This window comes from Barbus barbus, assembly GCF_936440315.1.
Source record: "Barbus barbus genome assembly, chromosome: 31".
Taxonomy (NCBI): Eukaryota; Metazoa; Chordata; class Actinopteri; order Cypriniformes; family Cyprinidae; genus Barbus; species Barbus barbus.
The window spans coordinates 17,325,826-17,340,585 of NC_136759.1; the positions used below are offsets into that span (position 1 = coordinate 17,325,826).

At 34.4% G+C, this 14,760-nt stretch overlaps 1 protein-coding gene across 2 annotated transcripts in view; it reads right to left on the reverse strand.

Moving 5' to 3' along the window:
- LOC306851486 (cell adhesion molecule 1-like) overlaps positions 1–14,521 on the reverse strand; it is a 180,144-nt gene extending 165,623 nt beyond the window's left edge. Inside the window, exon 1 of one of the 2 annotated variants that reach the window (XM_079387763.1) lies at positions 14,389–14,521. In XM_079387763.1, coding sequence (XP_079243889.1) covers positions 14,389–14,464 — 76 coding nt within the window. In that variant the 5' untranslated portion in view covers positions 14,465–14,521. The remainder of the gene's footprint in view (positions 1–14,388) is intronic. The other variant, XM_079387764.1, reaches the window with a different exon arrangement.
- Positions 14,522–14,760: the final 239 nt, after the last annotated feature.

The window sequence follows — 14,760 nt, forward strand, 5'->3', positions numbered from 1 at the left end:
CTGATGACAATTGCAGTAACCTTTTTTTATATATTAAACTGAATGGTGCTTATTACTTTGGTGTCACTGTAAAAAAAAAAAAAAAAAACCTGACTGATATAAGACATCGGCTTTATAGTAAATAAAATAAAATAGTTATATTCAAGGACCCTCAAAAAGATTTATCTAAAATGAATAAACCCCTGATAATGATTTGTGTGTGTGTGTGTGTGTGTGACAATTTCATTAACCTTTTTATACCAAACTATATATACCTTTAGTAAAACAAAATTCCATGCCGATTGATAAAATAAAATAAAATGATAATAAATAAAATTATTTTATATATGATTTCAAAATTAAATCTGTGCAGATAACTGTTTTATTCAGGCTCTTAAAATGATTCATTCTAACAGCCATTTACTCCCACCTGAACTAGGTTTATGATGTTAATACCAGACTAAATCTAAAATTCACCCAGTTAATTATCTCTGTCAAATAACTTGTTCGACCATCAATAAACAAATATGCTGAAGCTGTGACAGCCGGCAAATCTCATCAAATGATTTAATTACAAGTTATTGGATGACCATGTGCGTTGAACTTTAATTATCTAACTGTTCATGGTCAGACAGTTGCAATTTTTGGTTTGCAGAAAAGATAAATGTGCTTCTGCCGAGATGTGACGAGCAATCAGAGATGAAGAGCTGTACACATTTAAACTAACTTAACACCCCAATGACACTGGAAATAAGAGGATTTACTTACTATCAAGCTATCAAGCGATGATAAAAAGATACATAACAAAATTTCACTAACCAATTCACAAAATTAATCAAATAAAAACATTCAGTTTGTAAAACCTTCTATGCAGAGTTCCAGTACGTCTTATATAACCTTCCCTTTTTTTCCGACAACAGTTTTTCTGTCTGTGCCACATGACTGATAAAATGTGAGGGGCTGAATGAGGTTTTACAAATAATCCAACTTTCATGGCAGCAAACCAATTACTGAGGCTAAGATAACCTCTTCCCTGTCAGGAGAAATTAACCATTGTTTCACAAAGGCCAGTCAGAGCACTTGAGCATCTGCGTCACACTTGTTGCCTATAATGTAACGTTAATGTGGCATGAATCATTAGCAGTTCTCAATGCAACACACTTAATTATTACTTATTTTGAATTAAATGCCAAATGGATAAATGTTGTCCCTCGCACCCAGATAATACTTCATGATGCTTTCACTTTAATGTAGTTTTACTGCTTTATTCTCCTCAAGCATCGTCTCCAGGGTGTTTCTATCTCAACACAGACCTTTATGCCTTCAGCAAATATTTATGTATCATTAGCAACATCAACAATTTATAACGTAGCACTCTTTGCTTAATTAAAATTTCAAAACTTCTACAAGCTTCTGTGTTTCATTTGTTACAAATAATTGATGACAGACTTATTGAAATTATTGAACAAATTATGAATTATTGAAAATTTGCTTCTCACTCAAAATGGTAATGCATAACAGTCCAGAGACAATTATTCCACTTGCAACACAGTTACCATAAATACATATTTATATATAAGGACTTTCAGGTTTGTAGAAGTACTTCCATATTCCACAAATTAAGTATCTTGCTCAGAAACAGCCTCAGATAATATTACTTCTGCCCAACAGCTGAAATATCCATGCTTTATTAAAAACATTTTTAAATTAAATAATTTTATGTATTGGAGAAATTTTAACCAATTCATGGTAGTTTTTCTAAATAAATTTATTATAATAATTGATTATATTATATTATTATATTATTCTCAGATAATTCACACACACACACACACACACACATATATATATATATATATATATTATATTATTATTATATTATTATATATATATATATATATATATATATATACACTACCATTTAAAAAAGGCTTCATTTCTTTGATAAAAAATACAGTAAAAGCAGCAATATGGGGAAGTCGTGGCCTCTTAATTAATTTGGGGAAGTCGTGGCCTAATGGTTAGAGAGTCGGACTCGTAATCCAAAGGTTGCGGGTTCGAGTCTCGGGCCGGCAGGGATTGTAGGTGGGGGGAGTGAATGTCCAGCGCTCTCTCCACCCTCAATACCACGACTGAGGTGCCCTTGAGCAAGGCACCGAACCCCCAACTGCTCCCCGGGCGCTGCAGCATAAATGGCTGCCCACTGCTCCGGGTGTGTGCTCACGGTGTGTGTGTGTTCACTGCTGTGTGTGTGCACGTTGGATGGGTTAAATGCAGAGCACGAATTCCGAGTATGGGTCACCATACTTGGCAGTATGTCACTTCACTTCAATATTGTGAAATATTATTAAAATTCAAAATAACAGTTTCTACTTTAACATACTTCAAAATATAATTTATTCCTGTGGTGGCAAAGCTGAATTTTCATCAGCCATTACTCCAGTCTTCAGTGTCACATGACCTTTTAGAAATCAGTCTAATATACTGATTTATTAAACAGAAGCTGTTGTGCTGCTTAATAAATATTTTTTTTAAAACTTGTGATACATTTGCCAGGATTCTTTGATGAATAAAAAGTTAAACAGAAATCTTTTGTAACAATATGAGTCTTTACTATCACTTTTTGCATATCCTTGCTGAATAAAAGAAAGAAAAAAGCAGCGTATGTTGTTACAAAAGATTTCTATTTTGAGTGAATGCTGCACTATAAATGCACTGTAAATTGTCCTGCTCTTTGGCACAGCCATGCATTTACAGAAAATTACTAACGTGCTAAAATTACTAACATGCTATCAAATCACAATCAGGAATTCAGGAGCATCTCTATATAATTATATAAAGATGTATGATACAAAAAATACACAATCCAGAAAACCTCCTTTCACCAGCCTTTTTCCCTCAATCCTACTAAGTGGATTCTGTATCTGAGATGTTCTTAGGATTGCACTCTCCTGGATTGAGATATTGAGTTTTTCCTGGTTTCTGTTAAAACCATTTTCCAGCACAGCGCCAAGAGCCCATATCAGCAGTGGATCTACTTGGGCTCTGGCTTGTCACTTTCTTTCTAGCTTCTCCTTTAGTTCCTGATATTTCTCAAGCTTGTCATCCAGTTACATATCTATCACTGCAGCTCCACGTTTATGACACCAATATGTAAACAGCAGATGGGAAAGCTACTCTGAAATGGACGCTTCTCATTCGAATCATAATTCAAGGCATTTCAACCACAGTCAAGCTAAGCTACAAGCCACTAAGAAAATGTTGCACAAAGATGACTACATTTGAAAGCCAAACTACAAATTAAATCAAATTGTGCTGTTGCTGAAAACCTACATTACTGTATAACATCCCTGTCCTTGTATTACACAAATGTATGACACAAATCAATGGCCTTCTTACGCTAAAATCAAATGGTGCTATTGTGTGAAGTGGTCACAGCTCCAGATGAGAAAATAACTTGTCAGCTGATGTGTAGAGTAGATGGATCACATTCCTATTGTACAGATGTAAACTACTACAAATACAAAAAAGAAAAAGAGATTTTGAGCCAAAGCCAACACATGATGGCTCAGATCCTGATGTTTATCTTCTTAATCCTGTCTGAGTCGCTGAAACCATCACAGACTTTCATCAGAAGGGAAAAATATGAACGTAAACTTGATTTATTTAAGTGACGGCGTCATATTTTTCATTATTTGTTATTATCATCATCATTAAAATGAAACGCTTTACTGCTGTGATCAACAACAACGGTTTTAAACTAATGAGGTGTATTCTGAGGGTCATGTACACCAGGGAAAAACAATAATAATAATAATAAATAAATGAAAAATAAAGATGAGAAAAATCTTGTGTTCACAACAAAGCAATACTTTATATAAAAATTAAGAAATAGAAATAAAAAGGTAAATTCTCAAGTTCACATCAGTGTTATTTTAGCATCACTGAGATTTTATTAATAAAATCTTAAGCATCTTTTATTAATATTTTATTAATAAAATAAGAAGCATCACTACTGATTTTATTAATATTTTAATATTTTGAATGTTTTTATTTTTATATTTTAGTTTTAATTAAAGTTTTAATATTTAGTATTTAGTTCATGTATTTAGCATTTTTGTCACTTTTAGAATACAAACATATATATATATATATATATATTTATGTTTTTTATTATGTGCAGAATGTGTATATATATTAGGAGTCGACCGGTTATCCACCTGGCTAAATATCAGTGCTGATATTAAGCATTTTTATGGTTATCAGTATTGGTCATTTTAAAATGATTTAAAAAATAAAATAATGTAAAAGCACTTTAAGAAAGCTCTTAACAGAGCCTTTGTTATTCTTAATTCTGACATTAATTTTAATTTTTACACCAGACATATATATATATATATATATATATATATATATATATATATATATATATAAGTTTAAAATATCGGTTACCTGTAATAATCGATATTGGCCCTGAAAAACAGTTATCTGCCAACCCCTAATATATATATATACATACATACATACATACATACATACATTATTGTATTTCAATTAATGTTTTATATAATATTTTATTGTTGTTTTAGTTTTAGTTAACTATAATGATTCAGATTCAGATTCAGACCATGTCTTAGTAATAATTTTGCATATTATTATGCCTATAAAGGTAAGGCTAATTAATTAATTTGAATTAATTTCATTTAGTTTAAGGGCATTTATGTATGATAAACAATTTGCTACTGTACTGAATCATTTATATAATGTAAAAATCTGGTTCATGAAGTGAAACCATCTGAGAACCATTGATCTACAACACCTTCCAGGGCTTATTATCTGAATGGTTCTCTTGCATTAACCCGTCCCTGTGAAAATAGCTAGAATATTGTTCAGAGACCTTCACAGAGACATGCTACATCATGTTAACATCTGTTTAAATGGATGAAACAGGCTCTCACCTCATATATGAGCTTTAATAGCTACCGCAAGGTTTCAGCTTTGCTCTTAATGCTTTGAGGTGACATTAATAGCACGTCGTTCCTAACAAACGCCTGTGCATCAGGCAAAGCTATTTTAAGGGCCGATATGGAGATTCAATCTGACATATTTGATACTGTGCCTTTCCTCAATCAACCACAAAGGGGGCTTCATTACATGGACACCTTTCTCCCACTGGACCGGCGATCAATAGATGGCTGATTCGGCTGAATTAATATGATTGCTCGGGGTGCATTGTCCTGATTCAACAGTGACAAATGATAAATTAAAGTCCTATTGTACAACAGTAATTAAGATAGCGTGTCTCAATAGGATAAAGAAAGCACAGAGCTTTTCAGCAAAGTTAAACCTTTTAAAACCTTTGTTTTTATGCACATTGAGGCTTCTTGGGAAAAAAAGAGCAATTTAAGGAGCTAAGATTTTCAAAACAAAGACTTAAGTGTTGATATGTATCTATCAATATGTAAAAAGTTTTTTTTTTTTTTAAATTACAATAAAAAAAGAAAAATATGAAACTAAAACTAAAAAAAAAAAAAAACTGTAAAAATAAACAATGCTCTAGCGACCAGGGTTATTATTGTTAACCAAAACTAAAACTATTACAAACATTTTTGTTAATCCAAATAAAGCTGAAATAAAAATATAAATATTAGATGAAAAACTGATTTCAAACTCCCTGAAATAAAGTTAAATCAATTCAACTCAATTTCAAAACATTTCAAAGCAGCTTTAACATTAAAATTAAAGTTGATCTGTTATCAGAGACCGCTGTGTCAAAGTATTTTAAGTTTAAATAAAAGCACTAAAATTATAAAATGGTAATAAATAAAAACTACAACTGAAATAGTGCATGAAACCTAACAGTAATATAATTTAAATTAATAAATAAATAAAATGCTCATAACAAAATTACTACTAAATTAAATAAAATATAATAAATCAATAAAATATAACTCAAAATATTAATAAACATGTTAATATAAAAATAATATTGTGAATTTCTTTTATTTTCATTAAATAATTTTAGTGATTTTGTTATGAGCTTCTGTTATTATCATAATAGTAGGTACATAAATAACACTAAAATAACACTGCTAGCAACACCAAACAGAATTGCAAAAAATAATTCCTGAACACACTCCAGTCTGCCATTGGTCACCAAACAGATAGCCCCGCCCTCAAACTCACACCATTGGTTGAGCCACTGTTGCCGTGCCAGGACACATAAACAAACAAAGCCATGTTTAGAAAGCATCACAAAGCCACAATGCTGGAATTTATCAGTGGGGCTCAACAATTGGCTCACTTTTAGTTGTCTCTGTGTATTAAAAAGGCATATTTCGATTTTACCACCCAAAAAAATGACACGCACCACCATTAACAGCCCAAATCAATGGCGCTCATTTTCCAGCAATGATCCCAATTTAGCACAAGCGGATGCGAGCATGACTGTGCAGACAGATGTTGCTGTCCCAGAACCTCGTTTTGCTCGAGGTGATGAGATCAACCACTGCGAGTATCCGGCGTCCTGACATTCTTAAGTATTTAGCAGCTCAATTGAATAGCACCTCCCCTCTGAGCCACCATCTGTACGTTCTATTGATTGGTCACTCTCTCTTACTCCGACAGCTGGAGTCCCACTCTACGTCTCGACTGATCGATGGTGATGGGATCAGCAGTCGAGACTGCATTCACTATGTCACTGTGGTTTCTAACCAGCACGTATCACACCAGTTTAAATATTAAAAACACTGAGACTGCGATCAATTTTTGCTTAAAGGGAAATGGAGGAAGAGAAGCCGCATTCTATAGCATCCATTAGAACGAAACAAAAACACAGAGAGAGTAAACGCAGGGGTCTCTGGAGATGATGCGGAGACCTTATAGGTTCCATCAGGTGCTCTGTTTGTAAGTGGGTCACATCTCGTTGAGCTTTGGGGGCATGTCACCATTCATATGTTTCTGAACATTTTTCACGACAACTCTCAAAGCATGGTGAGCTGAAGTAGGTCATCACGACACACGTACTGTGTAAAAATATGTTTCAAGAGTCATCGCAAACACAAGCTGTAAACAGACTCTAAACATACCTATCGGCGCATTATAGGAAGAAATTGGAATCTGGTTTTATGGTTTTTGGGAACAAGGAGTGCAAGGGTGGAGAGCAAATGATTTGTAGTGTTGTTATTTGAGGTCAGCATGAATCACAACCTTTTTTGCTTCCATAATGTGACCTTTTTTGCAAGTGAAACAGGATATTCATTGAGAAAAATAAAAGAGTGAACTGATGTGATTTTATCCATTATGGATTAGTGATTGAAAAGAAAGGGTTGGACAGTTTCATGTTTGTGATGAAGCTGCTTCAGAGGACAAGAAGTGCTAAAAGAACTAAGGCATATGATAAACAGTTCATAAAAATGCTAAATTTGGTATTACAACGGGGTGAACTTGAATACGTTTGGACTTGGTCCTGGTCCCCAATGCGCAAGGCAAAGGTGCCACCAAAATAGACATTTTCATAATTCTGTTTCACTGAAAATACAAAATGTTAGAGACATATGCTGTTACTGACATTCAAAAGTTTAAAATATTATACATTTTAAAAAGTATTTTCCCTTTTTTTTTTACCTTGTATGCAGAAGTGAATTACATATGTATGCAAAAATAAATCATTATTGTAGGTTATCATGGTAGTCATGGTTTTGAAGATATATTTTTATTGCAAAAAATAATATAAAAAATAATAATAAAAAAAAAAAATGCTGCTGGGGTATAAAGTCCATAAATTGGTGCTCTTTGGATGCAGGATTTCTAAATTCATCAAAAAACAAATCACTCCAAGGCACTCAAAATTACAGTAAAACAATTAAAAAAGATTTTATTCACATGACTCTACATTGAAAGCAACACCTTACATTTTTAATGTAAAGCCATGTGGATAAAGGCTTTTAATTTTTTCACTATAATTTCGAGTGCTTTGGAGTGCTTATATTTTTATTTTTATTTTTTTTTTATTGCATTTTTAATCATCACATATGAAACTACATATGGAGGTAGTCAGAATTATGCCGAATTATGTTTTTCAAAAAGACGCTGCAGAGTATGACATCATATTATGGCTGTTTTAGTGTCCATAGAAATATAATTTATAGTATAATTTAATTTATATATAATTATTTAAATATTTAAATATAATATAATTTAGAATATATATATATATATATATTATTTTTATTTAATATTTTTTGTAAAGTATGATAAAAAATAATAAATATATACATATTATATTATAACAACAATTGCATTATTATATTATAACGACCATTTTAACAAACTACTATATATATATATATATATATATATATATATATAGTTTGTTTCCAATATCTTTATTATACTGTAGTGTGTGTGTGTGTGCGTGTGTGTGTGTGTGTGTGTGTGTGTGTGTGTGTGTGTGTGTGTGTGTGTGTGTGTGTGTGTGTGTGTGTGTCCATGTGCGTGCATATAAAATAGTATATTTAATTTATAAAATATTAAATTCTGACAATAAAGACTTTGGAAACAAAACACTGACATTTGAAAGGTGGCATAATTCAAAATCCCTCCCAATATGACAAGCACAGTTTAAAACTGGTCAATCGTGTCAGCAGCATTGCAATGCTACAAAGGTTTCTGCAGCTCTTCAGAGGCTGGTAAACCAAGCAAGCGGTGCACTTTGCGCCCTGAAAAACAACATAATTAGATTTTTTTTCATGGTCAGTGCCAAAACAATTCTGCCAACTAGGACAGACAATGAGCTCGGTCCATGAAAGACAGGGCAGAATGAGAACAATGACAATATTTATCACAGAAGACAGGAACCCCCTCCCCTCATCATATTCCACTCTCATTACTCCAGCAGTGTCATGAATGAAGCATTCTCTCTCCACTGGGGCTTCCTTCAATCTGTTACCACTAATTGACTGTGTGCTGCTGCATAGCGCTCAACTGGTATCTGTCCTACAGAAGCGATAGTCTATCGGCTTCAAGCATCATTTTCCTCCCAGTCTAGCACTGGCAAGAGGATACTTCAGCTCTGATGTTTAGTAATACGGAGGTATAAACAGAAACCTAAGACAGGAGAGGTCTTCGTAGTGCTTCACATCAGCCCCTGTACTTGTGTGTTGACTCACTAGAGAGGCTTCTGTTGTGAAGTTACATAAGTGGATGAGCAATATGTAATAACCCCAATGGAGTCAACTAACAGATTGCGGACTCGTATTCAAATATGGTTGGTCTATTTGCTGAAATAAACAAACGCAAAATGAAGGAGAATTGTTGAGCTTTCAAAATTATATAACTTTAAAGCCTGCTTTGAACTTCATCTTAAAAAGACTCCTTTGATGTGAGATTTTTATTCTGATTCAAGTTCCTTAATGACATTGCCAAAATAAAAAAAAAGATAAAAAAAATCTCATAATTGTGGTGGGCAACATCATTTTCTCACGGCATATCATCACCGTCTGCACTTATATGCAAAGTTATCTCACATTTCCATCTCGGCAGCTTTAGCATCTGGTAGAGCATAATGTAGTGCTGTGCATTATTTAGCAATCAGCACAAGGTTTATTAAGCAGGGATAATGTAAATCTAATGAGCTATAAATTCTTCGCTTTAAATAGAAAAGAAAATTATTCCAACAAACGATCTTGGAAAGTTAATGCACCAAGGGTAAAATGTTTAATTCGCTGCCAATCAACAGTTTGCTGAAATTCAGGAGAAACAAATATGTGACAATCTCAGCAGAAGAGTGCAGAAATTTCCCAACAAATGACTTTCAATGCAGCTCCTCCGCCATATATGAGCAAGTGTCATATATGAGAGTCTTTTCTCTGCGGGTATGTTTTACAAGGTTTCTCATTTGATTTTAGAGGGGTTTAAATTAGTGCTGATTGTTGTGGGGAGTGTCAGACCATTCATCTTCCATAACATTCATCACGGGGCATCGTGAATTATGCAAAAGCTGCAGTGTGTTTCTAATATTTACAACTCGAGCTCCTCGCGCTGATGGAAACTCTACCTGTGAGTCACGCAGACTGAAAATTACCCTTGACATGAAGCAATTTACATGAATATCCCATCTCATTACAAAAGTATTGTTTGCCAGTGAGAATTGTCCCATATCAGAATTGTTATTATCTCTATTATTTCTTCTAAGAGAATATATATTCCCTCTCAAGCCAATGCAGTTCTCCTTTCAGCTCACGCTGTTAACTGCAGTCTGCATGTTGAACGACGATGACTTGCTGCTTTCTAGCATTTATGTGTTGGGGAGATGATACAGTGCAAGAGCTTTTTTCATCAGGATTAAAACTTAAATATACAGTGCCCTCCATAAGTATTGGAACAGTAAAGACAAAATTGCTCTGTTGGCTGTGGAGTCAAGACATTTGCAAATATGATTAAAAGATGAATATGAAACAAAACTACAGAATGTCACATTTTATTATTAGCCATTTCAACACATACATGTTTTACCAAATAAAAAGAACAGCACTTTTAGACTTCATCCCACTCATTGATGTGAGCATAAGTATTGGGACAGTTGAACATAAGGCAGATATAAAAGATTGAAAGCTATTATTTAGTTGCAGATCCCTTGCGCACAATCACAGCAGTGAGTCTGTGACCCATAGACATCACCAGACTCTTGGTCTCATCCTTTGAAATACTTTCCCCAGCCTTTAATGAAGCCAATTCCAATTGTTGCTTGTTTTGGGGAGTTTCTGCCTTTACTCTCCTCTCCAGCTGGTGAAATTCATGTTCAATCGGATTTATATCTGGAGATTGACTTGGGCAATCTTTCCATTTCTTTGACCTTATAAATTCCTTGACTGAACTGGCAGGATGTTTTGGGTCATTGTCCTGATGCAATATGAAGCACTTCCCAATGAATCTGGTGGCATTTTCTTGAATATTGGTAGGCAAGATGGGTTTGTACCCTTCCAAATTCATTCTGCTACTGTCATCACACATTAAGTCATCAGTAAAGTTGAGATGGTCTGTTCCAGAAGCAGTCATGCATGCCCATGCCATGACACCACCTCCACCATGTTTTACAGATGAGGCTGTATGCTTGGGATCACTTGCAGTTCCCTTTTTTCCTCCACATTTTTGCTTTCCCATCACTTAGATAAAGGTTCATCTTTGTCTCATCGGTCCATAAACACAGTTTCAAAACTCTTCTGGCTCACCTTTGTGCTATTTTGCAAACTCTAATCTTGCCTTTCTATTTTTGGTGCTGGTCAGAGGTTTGCATCTTGCTGTGTAGCATCTGTAATTCTGTGTCAAAGTCTCCTGAGGACAGTAGATTGTCAGAGCATCATTCCACTGATTTTACAGACACGTCTTTTAGGGTTCATTTTCACAGCTTTTATGATTTGTCTGTCATCAACTACTATTGTTTTCTCAGCCGATCAGGTAGTTGTTGGTTGCTGGTGTCGCTGGTGGTTTCCAAACTCTTGATTTCTCCATGCCCTTTGTTTTTGCTATAGTTCTAATTGATTTTTCTTTTAGCATCCAAATTGCTTGCTTTTCTCTCAAAGTCAGCTCCCTCATCTTCATCCTGGTTTGTGTGTGTCATCATCGAATTCAAGATTCAAAATACAGAAGTAATGAATATAACTGATACGACACATTCCCTGCTTTTAATATCTGAAGAATTAATGCAACAGGACACAGCTGATCACTTAGAAAGACCTGTGAGGCAACTGTTCCAATACTTATGCTCACATCAGATAGACGGATGAAACTCTAAAAGTGCTTCTTAGCTGCTAAAACATCTATGTGTTGAACCATCCAATAATAAAATGTGACATTCTGTAGTTTTGTCTCATATTCATCTTTTTTTCATATTTTTAAATGTCTTGACTCCACAGCCAACAGAGCAATTTTGTCTTTACTGTTCCAATACTTTTGGAGGGCACTGTATATGAAAGTAAATATATGCAGTATATATAACATGCTCGAAAGAGCTGCAAATAGTTGCAGAAACATGCTGTTTAGATGGATTTTAACATGCTACAATGCAGGAAAAATCATCTTCCCCAAAGTATTTCATCTTTCAACTATATATAAGCATATATAGAATGGATGGATGGATGAGAAAAATCCAGTCAGAAAATAACATGTCTTGCATTACACAATATTCTAGGTGGTTATATGAGGATTCAAGAGCACTTACAGAAAGACAAGTGGCTTTGAAGTCTCCTAAAGGAAAACCTATATATACCTCTTGCCTCAGACAAAAGCATCATTCACACACAGAAAAGCCTCTGTTGTTAATACAGGCAGCGCCATCCACAAACGTCTATTACAAAGGGGGTTTTACCAGTGAATAAATTGGGTAACACACAAAATAATCACTCAAAAAAATAACAGGACTATAAAAAAATAACTCAATTCTAACAGAATACTGCAATCTCATTCCCAGAACACAGAATAAAAAGCCAATATCTTGCGGAAAACCTGTTGATGGATGGGAGGCTTTATCGTGGATGGGATGGGATGAGTTATCGTGGCAAGCCAATTAAACATTTATTCTGTAAAGCTAACGTATATTTTTGTTACTAGTATAGTATACTAGTGATGAATAGTATTTTCTATTATTACTAGCAAGTAATTCAATAGTGACAGTGTCTTTTTAAGTTTTTGCATTTTTACTTTTTTCTGCTTCCTAATCTATTTAATAAACCTGGCATTGTGTATTATGAATATTATTGGCTCTTCGATGAATTGCTATGTTCCTCCTCCTCTGTATGTCACTGAGGATAAACGCATCTAATAAATGTAATGTACATTTCACTAGTTCTTGTTCCTTTGCCGCAAATCACTTTCCTGATAATGACTACTAGGGACTACCTGTGGTTCAGATAAACTTAATTTTCCTCTACTATTTAGGTTACACTTTCAACCAACTTTACAATTAACTATTCATTAGGCACTAATAATTCTTTATACGTTACTTTTAGCTATTCAAACAATAAGTAAAAAAGGCAATTTTAACTTAAGAAATATTAGTAAAAATTGGGATATATATTATTGTTTTGTGAATAGATATCTAATAAATGCTAGTCAAACTGGAATAGATGATATTAGTTTTTGAATAACTACTACTAGGCCTAACTTTTGGGTAACTACTTTTTGGATATACCAGAACTTTTGGAAATCAGTTATCTAAAAAAGAAATAAGCACTAGTAAAACCCGGAACAAGCACTTGTACCAACTAATCCTACTAGCCAGAAGTAGGCCTACTGTAAAAAGTTGAAATCTGAACCACCCTTATGAAAATTATCCATGGTTTTATTATAGTAAAAGTTTAGTAACTATGTTTTTTTGGCATATTGATTATAATTTGTATAACCACAGTTGTACTACCAATACCGTGGTTAAACTATGTTAGTGTAGCAAAACCATGGTTAATTTGGGGTCACAATGGTATCACTAACACATTAACCATGGTTTTGGTTATTTTTTTGTTTGTTTGTTTGTATTATTTGTAGTAAAACCATTGTTAATTTTTGTAAGGGCACTTATTAGGGACTCAATAATGAAGACAGAACTCAATAATGATGAAATCTATACTTGTCAGAACTGGGATGTCTGGTATCCAATGAATAGTTGTGCCACTAAAAGCTAGCAGTTGCAATTGTATTAGTATTAACTGAAATAAGTACTAATAACATAACAGTAGATTTTATCTTGCAAAAAGCTATAAATGTTAAAACAGCTTGCCATAAGTGATTCGCACAGCATGCTCCATCTAACACAGGAGCGTTTCTCACGTAAGCCAGGAAAACTACCAAATGAAGCTGAAAACTGTCTTTTTAAGAACACCAACACCACATTAAACCACTCGACAAAATGCCAATGCCAGTATAAGATTTCAGAGAGAACTAAAGATGACCGGTATATGTTCAGAGACACAGTGCGCGCAATGTCACTCCATAAAGTCAATGCAATAGTGCTGTTATTCTGCAATGCGTGAGTTCTTTGTTTAATATCTACTTTAAACATGTGCATTATATAGACATAAGGACTACTTTGTATTCATTTAACCGTTTTCAGATCACCAGCATGTAATACTGACTTCTGGTTGTGAGATGCGGACTTGCGTCCCTCTCATCAGCAGCTCTTGGGTACTGTACTTTTCTCCTTGCTAAACAACCAAAAACACCATCCAGAACGTGCTGAAGAACTCCTCACATGACAGTTTTACTATGCAGACAGTTGCAGATAAACTACGAGAGCTTTGAGAGTATACTGGGAGCGCACAGCATCATTGACGTGCGCAAGTGTTACATATGTTGTTTACACACTGCTCTCGCTTCGATACTATACATTTGCTTTCATACATTCTCGGCATGTCTTACCTTTATGCAGAAACGTTGCGAAAATTACGTAGAAAAAGAGTGAAATAGAGTGAGATCCGAGTCCCGAGATCGCCATGTTGAACACCTGCTTCAGACTGGAGGCGCTAAATCACCTAAAGACGCTCGCAGGATCATGAGATGCGGAGAATCGGGAGGGAGTAAACGCGCGCGCACGCATGCACGCAGACACGAACGAGCGCGAGCTCACAAAGTATGCAATTCTACTGCTAACATGTTGCCTGTCAATTACAGAAAGTGTATGTTTCGTTCAAACTGCGGGAAATATTACTTCTATTGAATTCACCCGTTATATTTACGTGAAGGTGTACAGTCCGTCGGTCGGTCACTTAAACAAAAAAAAATCCTGACAGG